Below are 24,572 nucleotides of genomic sequence, written 5' to 3' on the forward strand. Positions count from 1 at the left end.
GGACCCAAAGTCCTCTAGGCCCTTACAATCCATACCCCTGAGGCCAATTCCAGTCTGCCTCTAAAGCACAGCTGGATAAGTCAGACTTCTTAGCTTTACATCTTTCTTGAACCTGCTAGCTTTTGGTGGAACCTTCTTTGCACGGTGCTGGCTCCCAGGCCCACCCTTCAGCCTGCCTGGCAACTCCAGCTCATGATCCACTTGACTTACCATTCCTGCCAAACCCCTTCCTGTGGCCGACCCCAACTTACAACCTTATTTCGTCGTCCCTGAGTTCAGTAGTTCCATCTCTGGCTTAACAGCATGTCCGTCGTGAAGCTGCCTGGACCTCAGCTCCCCACAGTCAATGATCTAAAAGGGGCTTCCAACCCCAATGCTTCATAATTTGAAGATAAACAAATCTGTTCAAATTAGTACAAATTGACAGTGTCTTATCTTTCCTATCTAATGTGCATTTGACAGAGTCCCTCTAGAGACGACGTTTTTACTCAAAGGAGTCATTTCACCAGATGAAACATGAGGAATTGTGGTAACAGAGATGGGAAATAACTGGGCTCAGGCAAATGGGTCTTGCAATGGGTCAATTCAATCTAGGAAAAGAAAGTCAAAGCTAAGACATAGCCTCTCATGAACTTGATAAACCACCTTCTGGAATTGTATTAACTACTTTACTTCTCAGTAAATATGCTGGAAAAGTGGCTGACTCCAGTAGTTTTAAGGCCAAGAAGCAGCTGAAATGCTAACAGAATCAGCACATTCAATGGACAGGGCTATGTGCCAGTGGCAGAGAGGGCCTTCTGTAGACACTTGAGGGCTCATCTGGTCTTTCTGAGATCAGAGAACACTGTCTTCAGAGGGGGGTTCCCTGTTATAATTTTCCTCTCCCTATACACCACCACCTTTCTAAAATGACTCTTGAGCTTTGCTCTTATTTCAGTGACTCTGTGGTATCTGGGCCTCTTGTAGGAAGGGTTGGCAAGTCCTTTCTGGAAAGAGGCAGAATAGAGATCAAGAAGACTCCATACCCGGAAGTAAGAAGCCATGGTCTGCCCCTTCATGTTGGTGGTTTCTTCCGGATGCCGTATCACCTCCAGAGTGTCCACCTGGAACACAGGCAGAGGTGAATGGTTTGAGGATATAGACAATTTATTTTCCCCAAATCTGAAAGGTAATTTGGTCAAATATCTGAGGGGCCTTGATGTTTAGGACACAACTGTACAGACCATGGGGGAGGATTTTAAAGACATCTAAAAGAAAAACAGAATTCACACTGTTCTACTCTCTTGACAATGACCGAACTCTGTGACATACTATATGGTCTCAGTACAAACCCCCAGCAGTGCTATTTCTGTATTTCTCCATGCTCTAATGGGCCACTATTAAGTTCTCCAATAATGTCACATGAGACCAAATTATTTCTTAAAAGAAAACTGGGCAAAACCCATGAGGCTGGGTTATTACAAAGCCCCGGACCCAAAGCCCCGGTTGCACCACAGGGCATTAGGGGAGCCCTTTCGCCTTCCGGCCATCAGATACTAACCCTGCCACACCCCTCCTGCCGCCCAGAGTTACCACATGCTCACTGCGGACCAGAGCTTGGGATACACCTGTTCCCAATCATCTGCCCCAACTACCTGGGCCGACTGGAAGGAATTTAGAATGAAAACAACTGTAGCAAACAGTTGTGGCACCCTGTGTTCCATCATTTTATCACAACAATAAAATTCCTGCTCCCGCACACACAAAGCTATTTGGTTTGCAGAGCACATGAGCGGCATTTCAGCACCAGCCTCCTCTGTGGCAGCCTCCCATCTGCTTGGAACAGGTGGCAAGGATATGAAGCACAGACATTTGAACTGGAAGATGCTGCTGTCAGCACGTGTGTTCCACTCAGTGGATTGCTGTCCAGGCAGCCACCCCCCCATGGGGTGAGAATGTCTGCAGCCTTGTTCAACAACAGTGAGAAGTTGGTGCTAGAAGGGACGGGGCCATGGGGAGGTGGGTGAATAATGACGCTTACCTCGAGGGGCATTTAGGAGACTGTGTGCAAAATGGAAGAAAAGGCTTCAACTGGCTTGGATAAAGAAAACATGTCTGTTTAAGAAGGGGAATAAGTGTGGAGCTAAGTTTTCAAAAACTAGAAAAGCAACCTAAATAGTGAGCAGGAATATAAGGGTAACTCTGAGAGAAGTAATGTCAGGGGTCGGGGGTCGGGGGGTGGTCCGCGGTGCAGCTTGCATTCTCTAGGCTGCAGATTGGATCTGTTCCCAAAGCCATCATTTCATTTGGATGCAGCTGAAGCAATGGTACAACTGCCTGTAGGTCTGACTTTTTAATATTTTTAATGAGAAAGGAGGAAATGAAAGCTCTGTGTTGAGAAGGAAGGCTGCTCTCACAGAGAAAAGAGAAAAACACAAACACACCCACCCCACCTGCAGAGGTCCTATGGTGTTATCTGCAGGGACCACATGGAAGTTTTCTTCCCCATCTCACCCCCACTTGGCGGACAGAGCTCAGCACTGGTGAGGTTTGGGGAAAGCTAGTTAGGACTGAAGGAAGAAAGATCTTGGCTAGGGTCTGCCTTCGGCCAAATTGTAAATTCTGAGAGTTTTCCTAAACATTCTTTCTCCCCACCTGACCTTCATGTGCACACAGCTTCTGGGAATTTCTCACTATTTCTTTTATTCAGAGATCCTCCCTGAAGAACCACAGCTTGCTTTGAACCCTGCTTTTCCTCCTTCCTTTCCCTCCCTTTTCATTCAAATTAGCCAGAGAACGCCAGCCTCTCAAGCTGTAATTCACTGTGAAAGGGCAGCTGAAAAGTTCATCCATGTTTCTCCTACTAGTAGCATTTACCTGTTACCCTTCCTCAGAACATACAGTAGACCCTTGGCATTTGAGAATTTAACAGTTTAGTGATCAGAAAAATCTTTGATGTATGTTAATTCTGCTAAGACATAATTTAAAAAGTGTGATATGTATTGTTTTCAAGATCAGTACCCATCCCCTGCAGCAAATTGGAAAAATACAGAAAGAAGCACTAATTTGCAATCCAGGTTATAGGGCTGGTGTGCTCCTGTAGCCACCCAGCACGACTTTAGTTCTGTCCTTATACTCACATACAGAGTAACTCTTGTAAAGCAAGTAAAAACCTATTCTGTGTTACATGTAACTTGGAAATGTTAATGCTTGTCTACAGTTCATCACCTACATATTTAGTACTATATTTTAAAGAATAAATAATATACTATTGGGGTACCTTCTAATTTAAGAATTTGGAAAGGTCTTGGGTTGGTCAAGGGTCTCTTGCATATTTGCATAGTCATGAAGTTCTCCTGTGCATGGAGTGGATCCAAAAGAGGGAATTTCACTTCAGACAAGGGACATACCAGAAGTTGCCTCTCCTGGCCTTTCAAAGTAGGAGACCTCTGTCTGCACTGGGCCTGCCATGACCTCCACAGAATTCAAAAAAACTCGAAAGAAAAAAAAAAAAGAGATGAGAAGGTTGTTGTCTAACCTAAGAGCTTGTCTTTCTGAACTAATTTAGTTAATGGTAGCCTCATTTAATTAAAAAAAAAATGTCTCTTAGAAACAATCCAGAAAGTAGGTTCTATTGAGGTCATCATCTAACAAATAGTTCTTTCCAAAGGTGGGGATTTCACAACAAAAAACCAGTCCTCTCCATAGCATCTTATAAGTTTTTACCTCAGACAGGAGGAAAAGAGACAGGAAAGGCTTCCTAGGCGCAGGGGGTATGTGCTACAGGGCACAGGGTTTGGAACTGGACACACCTGCTTCAAATTCTGGCTCCTCTGCTTAATAGCTGTATGGACTTGGACGTGTTAACTTCCCAAAGCCTGTGTTATTTAAAAACCCCTGCCTTGAACACACACAAGAGGACAGTCAGTTCCCCTTCCTTCATTACCATGTTGGATTCAGTCTTAGCTTAGTGATGAATACTAAGGATGCAGGGTTTTGTTCCATGGAATAAGGTGAGTACTAGCGCCCATGCAACACAGCAAGGACATCTTTTTATTTATTGGCAGAGAAAATACTTCCAATGAAAACAATTTCAAAATGATCAGTAGAACTGATATTCTGGATAAAAACATTGTCTTTCTAACCCAGTATACCCTTCTTCTACACCACCAATTGCTACAACAATATAAGCCAACTGGAGCTAAGCAAGCTTGTTTTTTGCCCACATGACAAATGTCCTACCCCATTCCTTGTGAGCAGTGCTGGTTAGCCTTCAAAGTAGTCATGAGTAAGCTTTACAAATTGTGGTACAGACCCCAAGCCCACAGGAAATGAGCAAGCTTCTGTATACATATGGACTACACACATGGAATTTTAGATGGTTATCAAAATGTGAGTAATAAAACATTTACTGTTTCCGATGTGAAATCACTAGGCTAAACACTTTGCCTACACTATGTCAATGAATTCTCAAAAGGACCCTATGAGGTAAACACTATTATCACTCCTATTCTACATATAAAGAAGTTAAGGCTCAAAGACTTTAGGTAAATTTCCCAGAGTCCTGCAGCTAGTAACTGGCCATGCCTAGATCTGAACCCAGTTCTGATTCCAAAACCTACTCCTTAAACATTACATACTGCCTTTCTATGTGGTCTGTTACAACTTATAGAATGGGTCTGAAAGCATGGTATTATTAAAAAGATTTGCCTCATCTGTCAACTAAATTTACTTTAGCATAAAGACACAGACTCCAAAAAGTCTCACAAACCATCTAGATCTCAACAATAAATGAAAAACTGAAGGATTTCTTTTCCCCCTTGGTCTCCGTAAGTACCTACTATCTGCATCCCAAAACCTCGGAAGTATTTATATTTAGGTTCTTGACAAGGCCTTTGGTCAAGAATTTTTACGGCTGTCAAGTGATCCATCCCTCTCTCAAGGAAACAGTCCCTACGGCATCACTTCCCTCAAAAGTCTCCACAGCACTGAATGAGGAAGCAAGGCTGGCCTTGACACCGGCCCAGTGTGAGGGTGCTGAATGTGGTGGAGGTCAGCTTTCTGCAAGGCCACCTCTGCTGTTTCACCTTGGAGAAGGCAGAGAGGAACTGATGGAGTTTTTTATTGCTGTTGTTACCCTTCATATTTTCTGATGCCTTAATTAGAACTTTCAGCTCATATTCTTTCCCAGGGACAATAAATCTCTAGTCATTTTCATCTCACCTGTATTTATTATAGTGATGTAAATATACGCCACACACTCGAGGGCACACTTCTCATGTAGGCAGGGCAGGGAGGGAGATAACAACGTGCTGATACCCAATGTGGAAGGCAGGGGGATAGGTCCTGGCAGAGTCCAGCAGTCAAAAAATCAAATTGAGGAAAGGAGGGGAATATGAGTTGACAGAGAATATTACACAGGAGTCTTTCATCTTTTTGAAAGGAACGTGTCACGATCCTTTTTAGAATCTGGTGGAAGCCAATGACTGCAAAAAAACACATATACAGTTGATCCTCATTATTTGTGGATGCTGTATTTGTGAATTTGCCTACTTGCTGAAATGTATTTGTAATCTCCAAATCAATCAGTGCTCACACGCTTTCACGGTCATTTGCAGACATGCAGAGCAGTGGAAACTTCGACATCTGATGTGCATGCTTCCAGCTGAGGCTGAACAAGGTGACACTCTGTCTTCTTGTTCCAGCTCTCATGCTGTAAACAAGTGTCTTTTTCAAGGTCTACTTAAGCGCCACGATTTTTGTGCCGCATTTTTGTGCTTTTGGCTGGTGATTTTACTGTTTAAAATAGCCCCTGGGGCTTCCCTGGTGGCGCAGTGGTTAAGAATCCACCTGCCAATGCAGGGGACACGGGTTTGAGCCCTGGCCCAGGAAGATCCCACATGCCGTGGAGCAACTAAGCCCATGCGCCACAACTACTGAGCCTGTGCTCTAGAGCTCGCGTGCCACAACTACTGAGCCTGCGTGCCACAACTACTGAGCCTGCGTGCCACAACTACTGAAACCCATGCGCCTAGAGCCCGTACTCCACAATAAGAGAAGCCACCGCAATGAGAAGCCCATGCACCGCAACGAAGAGCAGTCCCCGCTCGCCACAACCAGAGAAGCCCGTGCACAGCAACAAAGACCCAACTCAGCCAAAAATAAAAATAAAACATAAATAAATTTATTAAAAATAAATAAATAAATATAAAATAGCCCCTAATCATAGTGCTGAAGTGCTGTCTAGTGTTCCTAAGTGGAAGGAGGCTGTCAAGTGCCTGTTGGAGAACATTTGTGTGTTAGATTAGCTTTGTTCAAGGCATGAGTTATAGTGCCGTTGGCCTTGAGTTCAATGATACAAATACTGTACTTGAAATATTGTTTTATACAAAGCAATACTACATATAATTAATTATTTATAAGAAGTATCTAGTTGACCTGAGCAACACAGGTTTGAACTGCAGGGATGTACTTACACACATATATTTTTCAATGGTAAATACAGTACTACTACACGATCCATAGTTGGTTGAATCTGCATCTGTGGAACCGTGGATACAGACAGCCCTCTATAAAGTTATATGTGGGTTTTCGACTGTGTGGAGAGTTGGTGCCCCGACCCCCATGTTGTTCAAGGGTCAATTGTATTAAATAAAGTATCTTTTAATAGAAACACACATAATACAAGATTATGTATTAATCAGTTGACAAAAGTGTTGTAACCAGAGGCTTGCAGGAACCTAACCGCATATTTCCTCTAGGAGCAATGCTCAGAATTTGCTGATTCAGTGTTCACAGTAACTTTACAGAACATAAGTCTTGTGAATAATGAGAATCAACTGTATTTAACACAAACAACATTTTACATGTAATATCAAGAGGCTCTCATAACCACTGAAACTTCTCTGTAAATCTCACTGAGGGGCCCATATAACTCATGTTAAATAGCCCTAACATCTTGCCACAAATTCACAAGGTTGAAAAGTAGACTATTCCACAAGATTGTACTAACAATGTGGGTGTAAAAATTACTGTTAACAAAGATGATCTGAATCCCTATTTATGTGCAGGTCTTTTATTCTCAGAGAGAGTAAATATAGATATGTACATCTCTATCAATTCGGGGGTAATAGTCAATGGCATTATGTGCAGCTGTATTGATCATTCTTTATTAAATGAATTATTTAATATTCAATGTAAACAAAAAGGTAAGAAAATTCAGAGATATGACCTGTTTATTACCCCATCACCTTTAACATTATTGTTTCTTGGTGTTATATTAGTATATACAATGAGCATTAACCAGCCAGTCCTTGAGATTTGTGCTAAGCATTATCAGGAAGGATGGAAGAGTTTAAAATATTTTACAGTGGGATATTTAGGAACGCTTCTAACACCCCTTTTGCATGGACAAGTGCACCGCTTATTTTTCAGAGAGCAAAGCAGAGAAATAGGAAAGGGTATGGTTTACTTCCTCCCTGCTGACTCCTTTTGTTATCCTCCTCTGTAGGTTGGTGATAGCTTCAAGGAAAAGTGCTTTATCTCTTCCTAGATGGACTTTATTTTCAAGTGTCAACAATTTTCAAGTGTCATTGTTCTGTATCTTAAGTGATATTTCTGAAAATCAGGTGAAGGGGTCTAGATATGCCACAGTGGCATAAGGATTATTTTGAACTGAAGACGTGTAAGAATCAACAGTTGCAAGAAGAAGCTTTTTGGAACTCCCCTTATCTGCCTAAAAGCAAAGCCTCCCAAAAGAATACAGCTGTCTCAAATCCCCTCCGAGAGGGGAGCTTTGCAATCAGAGAAGATTGACTCCTATCACCAGAGATGAGAAGTCAGCACTGGGATAAGAAATTACCTAAATAGACATTGTCATAAAACTGTTATACCTCCCATCTATTCTCCTAAAGGACCATTTATTTCTCCCAAAAGTCATTTGTTGTCCCAGAAACGTCCTTCTTCCTCTCTTCATCTCCTATTAAGATGGTATATAAGCCCCGAAATCTAACTGGCCCTTTGAATCACTTATTTGGTGAACTACTGTATGTATATGATTAAAGTATTTTTTTTTTCTCTTGCTAATATGTCAGTTTATTTCACATTCTCCCAAATACTGAACTTAAGAGGGTAGAGGAAAATTTTTTTTTCCCTGACACAGGATTGCAAAGGATTCCATGGTGCTGTTTCAAATTTCCTAACCCCTGATTCCTAAATCCCTTCAATCTCTCTTCCAGACTGCCCAGGTAGTGGGCCAGATAAAGGAAACTAACGTTGCCCACCTAGGATAATCCCTAGGGTGGGAACATCTTGTCGTCCACAGTATTTTGAGTACAAACATACTACTTACCTTGGGTCTCCCAGCACTGAAATGCGGAGGCAAAGATCTTGAGGCTGCTGTTATCCTGGCTCTTGTCTGGGCCAAGTTACCTGAGCAAAAAAGACAAAGAAGTTAAGGCAAAGGAAAAGTGAAACAATAGCATGATGAGTAATTTTTCTCTTTGTGCCCTTGTATTTTTCAGAATGTTCTAAATGATCTGCTCTGAATTTGAAAAATTTGGAAAAATTTGAATTTTGAAACTTCAATGATATAAATTGGAAGTAAATTATAAGTTATAAATAATTTGTAATATAATTTGAATATATATTAGTTTAATAAGCAAATAAGAAAGGACAAAAGGTCTCAAATTCACTTAAACTAGGACTAGAAAGAAATTACTACAACATAAAAGGGCCATATATGAAAAGCCCACAAATCATGTACTCAGCAGTGAAAAACTGAAAGTTTTTCTCTAAGATTAGGAACAAGGCAAGAATGTCCACTCTCACCACTTCTATTCAACATAGTACTGGCAGTCCTAGCTAGATCAGTTAGGTGAGAAATTGAAATAAAAGCATCCAAATTGTAAAGGAAGAAGTAAAATTATCTCTGTTCATAGGTGACATTACCTTATATGTAGAAAACTCTAAAGATCACACACACACACACACCCCGCCACACACACACACACCCCTAACAGAACTAACAAATGAATTCAACAAAGTTGTAGGATATAAAATCAACAGATAAAAAAATCAGTTGCATTTCTATATACTAACAATGAAAATCTGAAAAGGAAGTTAAGAAAACAATTCCATTTACAACAACATCAAAAAGAATAAAATACTTGGAAGTAAACTTAACCAAGGAGGCGAAAACTTGTATACTGAAAACTACAACAAAAGAAAAGGAAAGCAATTCCATTGTGGGGGAGGAAAAAAATCTTTTTCCTCTACTCATCTTAGGTTCACTGGCTGAGGCCCTAAAAATTAGACTGACAGAAGACAGAGTAACAAGAGAAAAGCAATCAGAAGTTTATTAACGCATGTATCACACATATACAGGAGTACCTAGTGATGAGTAACTCAAAGGGGTGGTTAGAACTTGGGCTTGCATAACATCTTAACAAAAGAATAATAAATTTATAAAGAAGTGACAAGACAAAGGAAAAGAACTTTGAGTTTCTAGGAGCGGGAAATTGTGGGAAGGTAAATATATAGGGAAGCTAACGGAAGATAAGGGCTAATGCGTTATATAGATTCCTCTGGTGCTGTCTTTGAGTTGATAAGCATCTAGAGTTGTTTCTGGTGATTAATTTATGTGCTTTCTGGTAGGGAGGAGAAGGGCCTATTTTTACAAATTTATGCCCTGCTTTTGGGCAAATAGGGGGAAGCGAGAGAGCCTTTTCTTGTATCTGCTTCTTCTCAATTGCCTTCAGCTTAAAATAATTTTAATGCCAAAGTGGCATATTTTGAGGTGGCATATTCTGTTACCCTTCACTGTGTTCATTGATTAGAAGACTTAATATTGTTAGAATGTCCATGCTACCCAAAGAGATCTACAGATTCAGTGCAATCCCCATCAAAATCTCAATGGCATTTCTGGAGAAACAGAAAAAAACAATCCTAAAATTCATATAGAACCACAAAGGACTCCAAGACAATCTTGAGAAGGAAAGCAAAAGCTGAAGACCTTACATTTCCTGATTTCAAAATATATTATAAAGCTATAGTAATCAAAACAATATGGCAAAACAGTACTGACCTGAAGATAAACATACAGACGAATGGAACAGAATAGAGAGCCCAGAAATAGACCCATGCACATATGGTCAAACAATCTTTTACACAATGGGGAAAGGATTACACAATGGGGAAAGGATTATCTCTTCAACAAATGGTGTTGGGAATACTGGACATCTACATGCAAAAGAATGAAACTGAAACCCTATCTTACATCATACTGGAAAATCAACTCATACTGGATTAAAGACTTAAATGTAAGACCAGAAACTATAAAACTCCTAGAAAAAAAACATAGGGGGTAATCTTCCTAACACCGGTCTTGACAATTATTTCTCGGCTAGGACACCAAAAGCACAGGCAACAAAAGCAAAAACAGACAATTGGGACTGTATCAAACTAAAAGTTTCTGCAAAGCAAAGGATACCATCAACAGGATGGAAAAACAACCCAGAGATGGGAGAAAATATTTACAAACCATAGATTTGATAAGAGGCTAACTTCCAAAATATTTAAGGAACTCCTACAACTCAACAGCAAAAAATAAAGTAAAATAAGCTGATTAAAAAATGGGCAAAGAACTTGAATAGACATTTCTCCAAAGATGACACACAAATGGCCTGCAGGTATATGAAAAATGCTCAACTTCACGAACAGTCAGGGAAATGCAAATCAAAGCCACAATGAGATATCACCTCACACTTGTTAGGGTGGCCATTATAAATGAAGAGGAGCAAAATAAGCCCCTTTGACATACTGATTACTCTAAGCTGGTTATTTTTTTAAAAATGCAGACACATGTGAAGCTCTGAAAACTAAGCAGAAATTACCCTTTTGTAAGAAAAATTTACAAGGGGAATCTCCATATGTAAAGGTGTCTCCCTCTCTGTACCAGAAAGAGATGACTCTAAACCTCTAGGAACTCTTCTCAATGGAGAAGGCACCAACTTAAATTTGCATAACAACCTTACCCTTGTTTACTGTGCTTTTCCTAGTCAACTCCAATAACTAGCCTCCCCAACATCTTTTGTCTTTAGCTAGATATAATGTTTAAGTTGGTGGCTTGGGTCATTTCAGGGAGTTTAGTCAGTTTTCCCTGGATATCTCCCATGTATACAGGAGGTATACATGTTATTGAATTTCTGTTTGTTTTTCTCCCATTAAATCTGTCTTTTTATTACAGGGGTGTCTCAGCTAAGAACCTAGAAAGGTAGAGGGAAAATTATTTTCCCTCCCCCACATAAAAAACACCACCACCAGCAACAAAAAATAACAAGTGTTGGAGAGGATGTGGAGAAATTGGAACCCTTATGCACTCACTGTTGGTGGGAATGTAAAATGATACAGCTGCTACGGAAAATAGTATGGAGGTTCTTTGAAAAATTAAAACTAGAACTGCCATATGATCCAGTAATCCCACCTCTGGCTACTTATCCAGAAGAACTGAAAGCAGAATCTTGAAGAGATATTTGCATTCCCATGTTCACTGCAGCATTATTCACAATAGCCAAGCAGTGGAAACAGCTAAATATCCGTCAAAGGGTGAGTGGATAGAGAAAATGTGGCATGTACATACAATGGAATATTTATTCAGCCTTAGAAAAAGAAGGAAATCATGCCGTTTGGGGCAACACGGAGGAACAAGGAGGACATTATGCAAAGTGAAATAAGCCAGTCGCAGAAGGACAAATACTGTTAGATTCTTCTTATATGAGGTACCAAAAGCAGTCAAACTGATAAAAGCAAGGATGAGAAGGTAGTTGCCAGGGGCTGGGGGGATAGGGAAATGGGGAGCTGTTGTTCAATGGGTACAAAGTTTCAGTCATACAAGACGAAAAATTTCTCGAGGTCTGCTGTACATCAGTGTGCATACAGTAAACAATACCATACTGTATACTCAAAGGTCTCTTAAGAGGGTAGGTTTCACGTTATAAGTTTTTACCACAAAAAAGTCTCCAATTAGGGCTTACCAGTCACAGAAAGAGACAAATAAGGAAGAAAAAAGATGCTGGGAGTTTTCCTGAAAGAGAAGGTGGGCAATAGAGAACACTACTGCCAGGATTTAAGGTACAGACTGATGAGCAGATCTGTCAGTATGGGTCCCTCAGCCTGAAGGGAGGAACCTGACCACCCCCATTGAAACAGCTGATGAAGAGAGAGTTAGTTAGGCAGGGGGGACAGGCTCTGAGTCATAGGGGCTGACCTTGAACAAGTTAATTAACATCTCAGAGCTTTGGTTTCTTTGTCTACAACATGAAGACAGTACTTAGTACCTAGTCCTCAGAGCCGTTTATGGGCATTGGATGAAATAATTCACGAAAAGCACTGTCAACACACAGCTGGTACAAGGTAAGTGCTCACTTTGTGTTACTAGCATCGATGATGATGATGACGATGATTTGCTTGAACAGTTCACATAGCTCTCAGAGCGTAGAAGGTAAGAGAAGAACAGAGAATCTCACTAATTGGCTACTGTGAATACTGGTTTGTTCAAAATATAAAGATGAGAAAAAATGATAAGGCAACTCCATTTTGAACCTCCATGTCTTGGCCACTTTAATTCCTACCACGTCTTGCCTTTGAAGGGTCTGAACGGCCTGCTCAGACTCCCATCTCCCTTCCTCACCACCCACCCTTCATCTCCTCTCTCATCCCTAACCTCCCAAACCAAGAGATCTGTTTGCATTTTTACCTAAAATGTCATTTGATCCTGTAGCAAAATAAAAAGTTGTCAATGAAAGGAAATGCTGCAATTTGTGCATTTGCAAGACACTCAAGATTTCAAAGTTTTTAGCAAGTCTAGCACAAAGATGTCCAAATGTTTTCTCTGGCGATATCTTCAGAGGCTAAACTGTGATTAATAGCCCAGAAAGAACCCTTTGAAGCAGGATTGGTGACATCAAAGTCGTAATCCAGGGGTGGCAGGAGCTTTATAATGAGTGGGGAGCATTTTAACACATTTCAAAGGATTTACAGCATGAATAAACAATAGACCTCGGCAGATGTGCCACACACACCTTTCAGAAACATTACCTATAAGAAGTTTCCATTTTAATTTAAATGTAAATACAGTGTTCACACTTCTTTCAAATGTTAAGCATCCTCCTTGCTTCACCCCCCAGACAGCCTCTTTGGCTAAGGACGCCTCATTGCCCCAGAGCATCCTCCTGTGACTGCCTGACGTGTGTTGGGGAGCGAAAACGGAAGTCAGAGGCTTTGGATGGAATTTATATCCTACGTGGGAACTGGGTTAGGAAAGACTCTAAAAAGGAGCTTGCAATGATCCCACATAATTTCCCTGCTTCCAACTTAAAGGGAAAGAGACAAGTGGTCTGAAGACAGAGCTGAAACTTTTAAAAGATGGCAATTTCCTGCCTGCTTCAGAGGATTTTCAGCTCTTGGAAAGCACCCAGCACCCATGATTTCAGTTGCCTCTTAAGAATTGCCCAAGATGATGGGTTGCTGTTTTAAATAATCGTGCTTGGAACTTGACTTCCCTCTGCTGCCCCCTCTGGGATTAAAAGATTGGTTGCAGGGTTCTGGTGGTAACTGCTGGTGGGCATTTGTTTGGGAAATTTTCTGTAACACAAGAAATAGGCTAATAAACGACTGCAAAGCAACGCTGAAAAGTAAAAGGCTTGTGTCAAATGCTACTCAAAAGGAGCTGCAAAGAAAACATCCAATGCTTCAGCTATTCTGTTACCAGATTATCTGAATAGACCTGAGAACTAGAATGTTGTACCCTACAGTAAGCTTGGATACTGAACACCAAAATCACACCTTCCTGTCTACATGAGAATGACCTTATGTTATTCCAGTCTCCATCAGCATGAATTTCTTCTTCCAGGAGTCTCCTGCCTAGATTGTTCATGGTTTGACTGTTCATTACAAGAACTGCCCGAAAGACCAAAGACCCATTAACTCTTTAATGGAAAATGTCCAAAGACAGTTTAAGCCCTATGATTCTATGAATCCCTTGTTTTAAATAAGCCTCACTTTGTTGTTTCCACCAATCATGGACTGGTTGTATTGTGTATGATCTTTACACAATCCTAATCATGCCCTCTCACTTAGAAAGACCCGCCTTAAATCAAACTTGATCTCTCAACAAATTCTGACCCTGCCTTTCCTTCTCCAAGACACTGCCAAAGCTTTGAGAGGTGGTGGTCTCCCTTAATGCGGTGAGCAATGAACTCCACTTTGTCTAATCAACAGGCAGTGTGAGTAATGGTTAGGGAGTCACCTTGGGACAGACCTATGATGGGTGATACTTGCAGTGAATGAAATGCTCTAATTTCAGTTAATAACACTGTACCCAATTAAAAGGCAAGGGGTTAAATTTAGTAGTTGTATAAAACATACTATAGTATTTTATATGTTTAAAAAAAACCACTTGGATACCGATCTATCCTAAATCTATATAACAAAGACTTGTTTTAGATTTGATACATTGAGGTAAATTAAAATAGTGACAAAAAATGTGAAACAGCTGTAGGAGGCCAAGAAAGAAAGTGTAATGTTAGGTTTTGTTCTACAGTTTTCACTTTCTCTCCTGGCATTTATCTATGACTTTGAGTGTTAATATCAATAAATGGGCAGGGGGGAGGTGGAAGAGCTCCCAGCCCACTTAATTTCCCAAGAAAAGAACACGGATAAATTTTATATATATAGAAGGGGCTGTAGTTTTGTGGAGGGAAGAAATAAGAGATCAGCCTGTCCTCCAGGCTGTTCCAATGAAGAAAGATACGCACATATAGCAAACGCTCTTTTCTGAATGCACAACCTAGCCTTTACCACGTATGTGGGAAATTCAATGTCCAAAAGAAACCTCTTCCTCTTTTCTGTATCTACTTTTAATTGATATTTGTATGGAAATTTAAGGAATTTCTGTACCGTGAACACCTCTAGACTATTTGTTTGAAGGAAGCCAAACCAAGGTTTTCACTGATTTTTTTTTTTTTCATTTAGAATTGGAACTACAGCTTTAAAGATTTGTGGCCCAGAGATTTCAAAATTGAAAAGCTGAGGAAAAAATAATAACTCTTTTGCTCTTTAAACTTGAAAACTCATAAACAGGATGTCATACAGCAAACAACTGCACCAAATCATGAGAATGTGTCAAGGAGGCAATCAGGCTTCCCCTTCTTAACTCAGTCAACAGTGGAGCTGAGGCTCTCCCTGCATTTTATTGCCACATTGGTAGAAGCTGCCAGTTCAGCCTATCTTAATAAAGACAGAGCTAGTTTTGAAAAGCCCTGGGTATTGTCTGCCTTCCCCTCATGTTTTGCTTGGAGTTTACTTGGAAATAACATGGCTGCCAAGTGACATGACACGTGTTCACAAAAGTGCTGGAGCCTAGACTGTTGATATCTATCCAAGAAGACTTAACCCATTGAGAAAAAAATGAAATCCACACATGCATATCTGCCAGCACCCACATATCACGGACACGTAAGGATTGCTTATTCCAGTCTCAGAGCGACATCCATACACAGCAGTTTCTGGTCCAACCATGGCTAGTCCTGGACAAAACTATAATTTAGGCAAAGGATATATTCAAGGTCCCCCACACGGCTTTTCACATTCCTATTCCCACTTCCAAAGGTGCAACATGGCTTTAATGCTGTGTCTCTTCCCTACCCGCAGCAACTAATTCTCCCTATTTCCTTGCCCTACCCTGGAAGTCTTCCCGGCAGACTTTCCCTGTCTATGTTCCAAACCTTCAGGTTACTCTTCTTCTCTGACAACTAATCCTGATCTAATTTCTTCATGGATGGATAAATGTATTACTTCACTCAGGTGAAATGTTTATATATGAAGGGGAGCAGAATCTGTCACCCCAAAATATACCTCTTTGATAGTATTATTATTTCAGGCTGATTACTTTTAAGAAACAGCTGTCACAGGAGAAACTCTGAAAACTGAGTAGAAATTACCCTTTTGTAAAAAATTTTTGGAGGGCAAAAACATGGAAAAGGAAGGCTTTATTAAGACATCATAAGCTACTGGTGGGACCATGGACAAAAGCTTAGCTAATTTTGCTCTTCTAGTGGCCTTTAGGTAGATACTCATCCAACTGTGTGGCCAAAGGTGAATGGTTTGGATACAAGCCACTAGAGGACTCACACCTGTTAGTTACTACAAGTGTTAATGGGGCCACAGTCTTGAGTAAAATCTCATATGGGTCAGGTTGTTGCAACACAGGGAACTCACATTCCATAGTCCAAGACTAGAATCCTAAATAAAATGCCAAGGCAAGAGAGAATAAACTGATTACTACAGATAAAAAAATCTCTCCCTAAAAGCTCTGCTCAACACACCTTATCTATTCGTGGTGGGTCAGTTATAGATTTCCCTGTGTAAAGCGTAACATTATGTTTCCTTGTGTTTTCAGTTAAGACTGAGAAAGCCACACAGGGCTTCAGAAACAAGAGGCTGTTAACTTCACATTTTGCAGAATGATGATTGAGTGCTTGGAATTATAAGTGCTTCTTTAGTTCTCCCTCTTTAGCCTAGAAGCAATGAAAAGAACATGACTTAAAATTGAGAAACCTGAATTCTTATCCCAGGCCTGCCATTGACTTCAGATCACTTCTATGACTCACCTGTGCTACACATCAAATGAGAAGTTTGAGTAGATTAGTGGTCCTCCACTCATGTGCATTTTGCCATGGCATCCATGAAACAAACCCTCTGTGCTATGCAGCTGCATCTAGATCAATGTCAGGCAATGTGGTGTAAGAGGGGTGGACTCTTGCGAGAGGGAACTACAAGGAACAGTGTAATGTTGACCTAGTACCAAAAAAAGACTGCGTGACATCTGTGGCCAGGAAACGTGAGAACTTTACCTAAGCTGTACATTAGAGAGCTGGTCAGGGTAGTAAAAAATATTGTTTGAAAAGCAACATTAGGGAAAAAAATTGCAAAAGGCACATCTGATAATGGACTGTTATCCAAAATACACAAAGAACTCTTGAAATTCAACAGTTAGAAAACAAACAACCTGATTTTAAAATGGACCAAATATTTTAACAGACACCTCACCAAAGAAGATACACAGATGGCAAATAACCACATGAAAAGATGCTCCACATTATATCATCAGGGAAATGCGAATTAAAACGAGATACCATTACACACCTATTAAAATAACCAACATCCAGAACACTGACATCATCAAATGCTGCCAAGGATGTGGAGCAAGAGGAACTCTCATTCATTGCTGATGGGAGTGCAAAATGGTGCAGCCACTTTGGAAGACAGTTTGGTGGTTTCTTACAAAAATAAACATACTCTGACATATGATCCAGCCATCACGCTCCTTGGTATTTACCCAAAGGAGTTGAAAGCATGTCTGCACAGAAATCCCTGTTGCCAAAAATTGGAAGCAACCAACATGTCAGTAGGTGAAGAGATAAATAAATTGAGTTACATCCAGACAATGGATTATTTAGTGCTAAAAAAATGAGCTATGAAATCATGAAAAGACATGGAAGAACCTTAAATGTATATTACTAAGTGAAAAAAGTCATCTGAAAAGGCTACATACTGTATTATTCCAAGTGGAAAAGGCAAAACAATGGAGATAATAAAAAGATCATGGATCCAGGGAAGAGATGAATAGGCAAGGCACAGAAGATTTTAAGGAGAGTGAAAATACTCTGTATGACTCTATAATGATGAATATGTCATTATACCTTTGTCCAATCCCACAGAACGGACAACACCAAGAGTGAAGCATAATGTAAACCATAATGGATTTGGAGTGATGATGATGTGTCAATGTAGATTCATCAACTGTAATAAATGTACCACTCTGGTGGGGGATGGTAATAATGGGGGAGGCTGTGCAAGTAGTGGCAAAGGGGATATGGGAAATCTCTGTACTTTCCTCTCGATTTTGCTGAGAACCTAAAACTGTTCTAAAACCTAGAGTCTTTTTTTTTTTTTTTAAATAAAAAAGCAACATCAAGCTGACCAACAAGCACATGAGTAAGAGTAGTATCTGTGGATGCAAACTGGAGTAAAAAAGGTTGAATAGTGCTGGGCTTCCATTCAGGTCCGAAGGTCTATCTAAGGCTGTGAAATACATTTTAAGAGATTGCTGAGGTGGAGAAAATAAGAAAGAACAAAATAAAGAGGATAAAACTAAAATCTGCATGATGTGTTCTTTCTTCACAGTTTGGCAGGCAACGGAAGGGGGGAGGACGGTGATGACAATGTGGCTTAGATAAACGGAGGAAGCCTAAGTAATGATTTGATGGAGGCCTGGATATTTAATTTGCCAACGTTCTCTTCACAGCTGCTCACCATGAGCAGCTAACAATGGCTCGGTTTCTGTCATCTCTTTCTAGTTACTCCTCCTCCTTCCCTTGCTATTGTGACTGAAGTAAGCTTATTCAGATCTCTAATTTGTGTATCATTCTTCTTCCTTAGCACATGAGCGAGGGGGCAGAGGTATAGGTTTTTGCTCCCCACCAACAATGTTTTTAAGATTAAGTAATTCAAGGTGATAGGGACAGAGTAAAGGAACAAAGTAGGTGTTTAAATAGTTAATCCCACTAGCGGATTGTAAGTAGAGAAAAAAAGTATAGGAGACCCCTGTAAGTTAATGATCACTCAAGAAAGCAGGCTTGCTTAGCAACAAAACCATGCAACAGAAGCATGAGACATACCCCCAAACAATATGGAGGAATGAGACCCACATCCTGCCCAGTGAGGTAAGTTAATGATTCCTAGGACATGCTCCTCTGCATGCACTAAAAACAAAATTATAGGGAAAGATGACGTTATACTAAAACCTGAAATGATTTACCATATTTTAGTATATATTAGTGACTTCTGGGCCATTTCCATAGCGCCATGGCAGTCCCAGTTTGACCATGGAGGGACAAAATACTCCCCTGCCCGATGTGGAGGAAGAGCTGATGATGGAAGCCTGAAGTCTACTCAAGAATGAAAAAAAAAGGTGGTCTTTTCCCACTCCCCACTTTTCCTTTGATTATAAAACTGTAGCCCACTAAGTTCTTGGGTGGCACTCCCTTGCCTGCCTGCTCGTATCTCTCACAAGTGTCCTATACTAATAAACTCCTTCCTTACCTGTCACTCTGCCTCTTGCTGACTTCTTTCTGCACCAACATCTTCATAATATGTATTCTCTTAGTAAAAAATTACGATTCTTTCAGTTTGCATATTAGCAAGTATCAGTCATTTTGAAAAGCTGGGTACTAATATGAATGCAATCATCACTTATATAAACTTTTTGATTGAGATTCTGAAAGCATTCAAGGTTAACTTCTGATCTGTAGGTATCCAAGTATAATTTTCCCACTTACCAATTCTTTTGCTTTCTTTCAAGGAATGACTATTTCATATCACCTAGCGCCTTTTTAAAGGACCTAGTCTGAACATTCAGGTGTATATCTTTGAGAAAAAATGTAGCAGCTTAACAATCCAGAAAAAAAGGACAGGCATACTGAGAAATGCAACACTCTATAGGAAGCAAAGCTTATAACATGCCTAACTGGCCAGCGTGACTCACATCTGAGCTACACTGCCACAGGTTTTCTTGGACACAAACACACCCACATATTTCTCTCTTTTCTCTCTTCTCTTCTTTCTCTCTCCCTCTCTCTCTCTCTCTCAGATTTGTGTTTTTACCAGTTCATAAAATGGCATTGACCAGAAAGATTCTTCTACTGAACCTGATATGTGTCATGGTGTTGAAGGATGCAGTTAATGTAAGTTTTATTTCGTAAGTACAGACATTGCTTTTTTGAGAACTTGGCTTTATAGAACTGTGGCATAGCATCCAGAATAACTCCTTGATTTCCAAATCTTCCTAAATTAAAGTCTTATCCTGAAGACTTGGGATGCAATTAATTACTGACTTTTCTTTTAAAGAAAAGACCCTACTGAGAATAAAGGCCAACAAAAAAGATTCCTCTGATGAAGGAACTCTACAAGCATCACAATTCTGTGCTAATTCTAGAGGCTGCAGTTTTTTAGTACACTGAGCCCTTTTGAGTCCTTTTAAATCAATGAGCCCTTGTGTCTGAGCCCTATTGAGTCTTTTTAAATCAATGCAAATATTTTACCTTCTATTGGTATTTATCTTTAGAAATGCTTTGTTTCCTTATATAGGTCACATGGTTTCTGAAGTCAGGCACTAAGAATTTCTATTCCCATTCATTAATTCAAAAAATATTTCTTTAGCACCTGCTAGAAGATTTGTGAAGTGCCCTACATATAGTAGATGCTGAAAAAAAAAAAAGTTTATTGAAGATGCTCCAATGCACCAGAACAACATTTAAGATGATTTCTCCCCTTGCCTTCTTTTTTTAAAAAAATTTTATTGGAGTGTAGTTGACTTACAATGTTGTGTTAGTTTTAGGTGTACAGCAAAGTGAATCAGTTATATATATAGAGAGAATGGAGATATATATATATATATATCTCCATTCTTTTTCTGATTCTTTTCCCATATAGGTTATTACAGAATATTGAGTAGAGTTCCCTGTGCTATACAGTAGGTCCTTACTAGTTATCTATTTTATATACAGTAGATCCTTGCCTTCTATGGATGGATCACATCTACCATCTCTTGGAAAACTTCAGTATCACAGATTCTTCTTTCAGTCATCCAAGAACACTATGGCTCATTATTCCAAAGAAATAGCAATTGACAGTGAACCACTCTACAGAGTTAGTGCATTCAATAGCACCATGGATGAGTAATAAGCCTGAATGAAATAGATTTAGGATTTAAATGTTTCTAGAGAATGCCTAGATGTTCCTTGATGTGACACTGAAAGCTACCCACGAAGCTAATTAACACTGTGTCTGTGACTCCTCACTGGAGTCTAAGCTCCATTAGGGCAGGCACTAAGTCCATTCTATCTACCACTTTATAGCTAGTGTTTAGCATAATTAACCTAGCACATAGTAGGCACTCAATAAATATATGTGAATGAATGAGTGAAGGAATAAATTGTGTGGCATTAAATTTTATTTAACATGACATCCAATACCCTTCTAGGAGCAAGCCCCAGCTCACCTCACTTCCCTCCACGTACCCTGAACTTTTTGCTGGTCTCTGGCCATACCACTCTCCCTTCATATTTCAGAAACTTTGCTCAAGCTATTTGAGGCCTGGATTGCAGAGGTGAAGTGGTTAAGATTGTGAGTTCTAGGGTCGAACCACCTGGGGTTTGTCTCAGCTCTGTCACTTACTTGTTAGGAGGGCTTGAATGAGTTACTTGCCTTCTAAGTATCTGGGTTTCATCATCCAGAAGGCTGGATGAATGTTTATTGAGTTTTGGGAATAAAGTGTTCCCGTTAAATTTATAGTTAACAGAGTTTCAGTGGCGAGTGGAGATGTAGATGTTGCTGGTCTAGGGGATTTGATTAGAGCCACGTGGAGCCCCTAGAGGTCCTAGTTGGCCACGGAGTTTTAGTTTAAGCTAAATCACTTGACTCAAGTTAGTGACCTTCTCTTCAGCATGTATTTTGAGATTTATAAAACGTTATTAATTAGGGGTTTCGGTTAATCAGAGTTTTATAGACTATCCAATTTTCTATTGCCTAGAACTCATTAAATGTTGGGTTGGATGACTAGAAAAGAAAGTAAATAAACTGAAGATTTAAGGTTTGAGGGTGTATTTTATTCTTTCCCGTCTATATTCTTAAGGTACTATTTTTAAAACAAAGAAATCACAAACTCTCAAAAGAAAGAAAGAGATGAAGGAAGGAAGGAAAGAAGGAAGGAAGGAAGGAAGAAAGGAGGGAGGGAGGAGAACCCACAGTACTGTATAATATTATCTACTGTATTTTAAAACAATTCATCAGAGATAAGGAAATACATGTAGAAATCCACTTATTTTGCCCTATATTTGTCCCTCTGCTCCAGATCAGCAAAGAGTTAACAATACTTAAATACTAACACTTATTGAATGTCTACAATGTAGTAGATACTATGCTAAGTGTATAGAATGAATTATTTAATACAACACTGTGAGCCATGTCCCCAGTTCACCAAGAAAGGAAATGGCGGCAAAGAGTATACAAGCCTATGGCCTGAGGTCAGATATCTGCTGTGCAGGGCACTGAGCAGTGATGTTGAGAGAGCCCATCAACTCGGATGGCCTAATTAAAGACTCTGTGGTTGTTTCAGGGTTTCTGGCCACATTCAAAGGAAACCACTGAGTAACTGAGGGAACTGCTGCCTGATCAAACTGATTGAACCCAACTGATTTTAGATGATGTCTGAATTTTTTAGTCATTTACATACCAAACCAGGTGAACGGCACACAGTTCCCATTGATTACCCAGCAATCACTATCCTTGTGGCTAAGCCAAACCTAATCATCTGGAAAACAGTTGATCTGGGTTTTGTGTAACTAGAACTGTCCTTGTGAAACGTAAAGAATGGAACCACTCTACTAAATGCAAACCTTAATAAAATCTTAGCGCTCCTCTCCCACTTCCAACTCTCCAGTAAAGTTAAGTGACATTTTATTTAGTTTACTGACATCTCACATGTGCGAGCCAGTAAAGTTCACAATTGTTACTCCACACAGCTGTGGTTTACAGCTTCTCTTCGCACACAACACGCTGGCACCAGAGCAAAATGATTAACTTTTATATGCTTCTAACATATGGACCAGACTGTTAGAAGCTGGTCTTGTGTTCTAAAGAGAAAAATAGTTTTTATTAACATGACCCAAATTCCTGGGGAAAAAAGCATTAAGTTGTGATCCATCTCTAAGTAGAGAGATTATAATTATGATGGCTTTGTTTCTAATTCACTTTATTTGAAGTGCCTGGAGTTACCTTTTAGTAAGGTGGGGAGGGGGGAGGATGGCCTGAAAGCCCCATGATAAAGAGATTTTGTAGTGGGATGAATTAATAAACCGTAAATGGCCTTGAGACTTTTCCTCAATATGAGCTATGAAATAAATGCAAAGAACCTTTCATCTTAAATGGGAACATATTTCTTCTCTATGAATAAGAAGGATTCTGGTGAGAGAAGAAGAATTTGTTTTTCTTACATTTCTGACCATTTGAAAAGTCAAAGCTGCCATATTTGCTGTACTTGACAAGATCATTAAAGAAATAAAATAAAATGGCCCTCAACTGTACTGCTACTTAAAAATAAAATGTATGTTCACTGTCACACTTAGGAGCTATGAAAAAAGTATTAAAATGTGCTGAGGAAAGATAGTGGATCTGATTCATAACAGATACTTTCCCAATATTAGAGCCATTATTACAACTCATTAGTGAACGTTATTTTAGTTTTTGTCTTTCAAGGACACAGCAGCAACAGGGTCCCTAGAGCTAGGAAAGCATGAAGAACTTTTGGAAATGGATTTAAGATCCACACTGGAAGACTGCCCTGGAAAAGAAAGACTCAGGGAGAAAATTTTCTGATCAGCAATGCCTCAGTAAGTCCCACCTGACTCTTGACCCTCAAGATGCTTTTCGCAAAAAAGCATCTTACTGGTTTCAGAAGCCCTGTACAGGAGAGCCATCTCTTGGTATTTCTGCAGTAAAGATGCTTATGGAATTTCATACCTAGTATTCCCCATGCTTTTTGACCATAGAAATCTCTTCTTTACCTCACACTTCATCACATCCCACAAACCTAGAGTTTCATGAAACACGCTTGGGAAAACACTGCTCTTGATACTGATGATATGGGACCTTTCTATCTCTGCAAAGAGAACCAAGGGAACTTTCCACAAGCTTGTGCTGGAACTCTGCAAATCCAGAACACTGACTTTTCTCACATACTGCGAAATAGGCTGAAGTCTGAATGCAGTAAAATATTATTTTATGAAGAAAGAAGAACTTATTTTTTTTGGAAGGACCAGCAAGAAGGGCTCTTTGGCATTTCTGCAATTCTCTTTGAGAGCAGGAATGAGGCACATCTGTGGCTAGGGCAGCGCTTCTCTGTAGCCACCACGTTATTCAACGTGGTAGCTGCAGAACACATGAAATGTGGTTAGTCCAAACTAGATGTGCCGTAAGTAAAAAATACACACCAGATTTCAAAGACTTAGTTTAAAAAAAGAAAAAAGGTACGATATCTCAATCATTTTTATATTGATTACTTGTTGAATGATAATATTTTTGATATGCTGAGTAAAGATGTATTAGTAAAAGTAATGTTGTCTGTGCTGTAGACTAACTGTTTGTGTTCCCCACCCCCTACAAATTCATATGCTAAATCTTAACCCCCAGTGTGATGGTATTCAGAGGTAAGGCCTTTGGGAGTTAAGTGATTCATGGAGGCAGAGCCCTTATCAATGGGATTAGTGTCCTAATGAAAGAGACCCCTGAGAGCTCCCTCGCCCCTTCTGCCATCTGAGGACACAGTGAAAAGACAGCCAACTATGGACCAGGAAATGGTCCCTCACCAGGCATCAAATCTGTTGGTGCCTTGATCTTGAACTTCCCAGCCTCCAGAACGGTGAGAAATAAATTTCTGTTGTTTATTAGCCACGCAGTCTGTGGTACTGTGTTATAGC

The 24,572-nt window shown here is 39.9% G+C and overlaps 1 protein-coding gene across 1 annotated transcript in view; it reads right to left on the reverse strand.

Annotated features, from left to right (window-relative positions):
• Positions 1-24,572, reverse strand: part of MYO3B (myosin IIIB) — a 407,025-nt gene that overhangs the window by 150,756 nt on the left and 231,697 nt on the right. Inside the window, exons 23-24 of the mRNA XM_027128624.1 lie at positions 8,330-8,409; positions 1,026-1,103 (exon numbers count right to left, since the gene is read on the reverse strand). Coding sequence (XP_026984425.1) covers positions 1,026-1,103; positions 8,330-8,409 — 158 coding nt within the window. The remainder of the gene's footprint in view (positions 1-1,025; positions 1,104-8,329; positions 8,410-24,572) is intronic.

This window comes from Aethalodelphis obliquidens, unplaced genomic scaffold (assembly GCF_003676395.1).
Source record: "Aethalodelphis obliquidens isolate GAN/ISIS:26980383/991018 unplaced genomic scaffold, ASM367639v1 scaffold2, whole genome shotgun sequence".
Classification (NCBI taxonomy): Eukaryota; Metazoa; Chordata; class Mammalia; order Artiodactyla; family Delphinidae; genus Aethalodelphis; species Aethalodelphis obliquidens.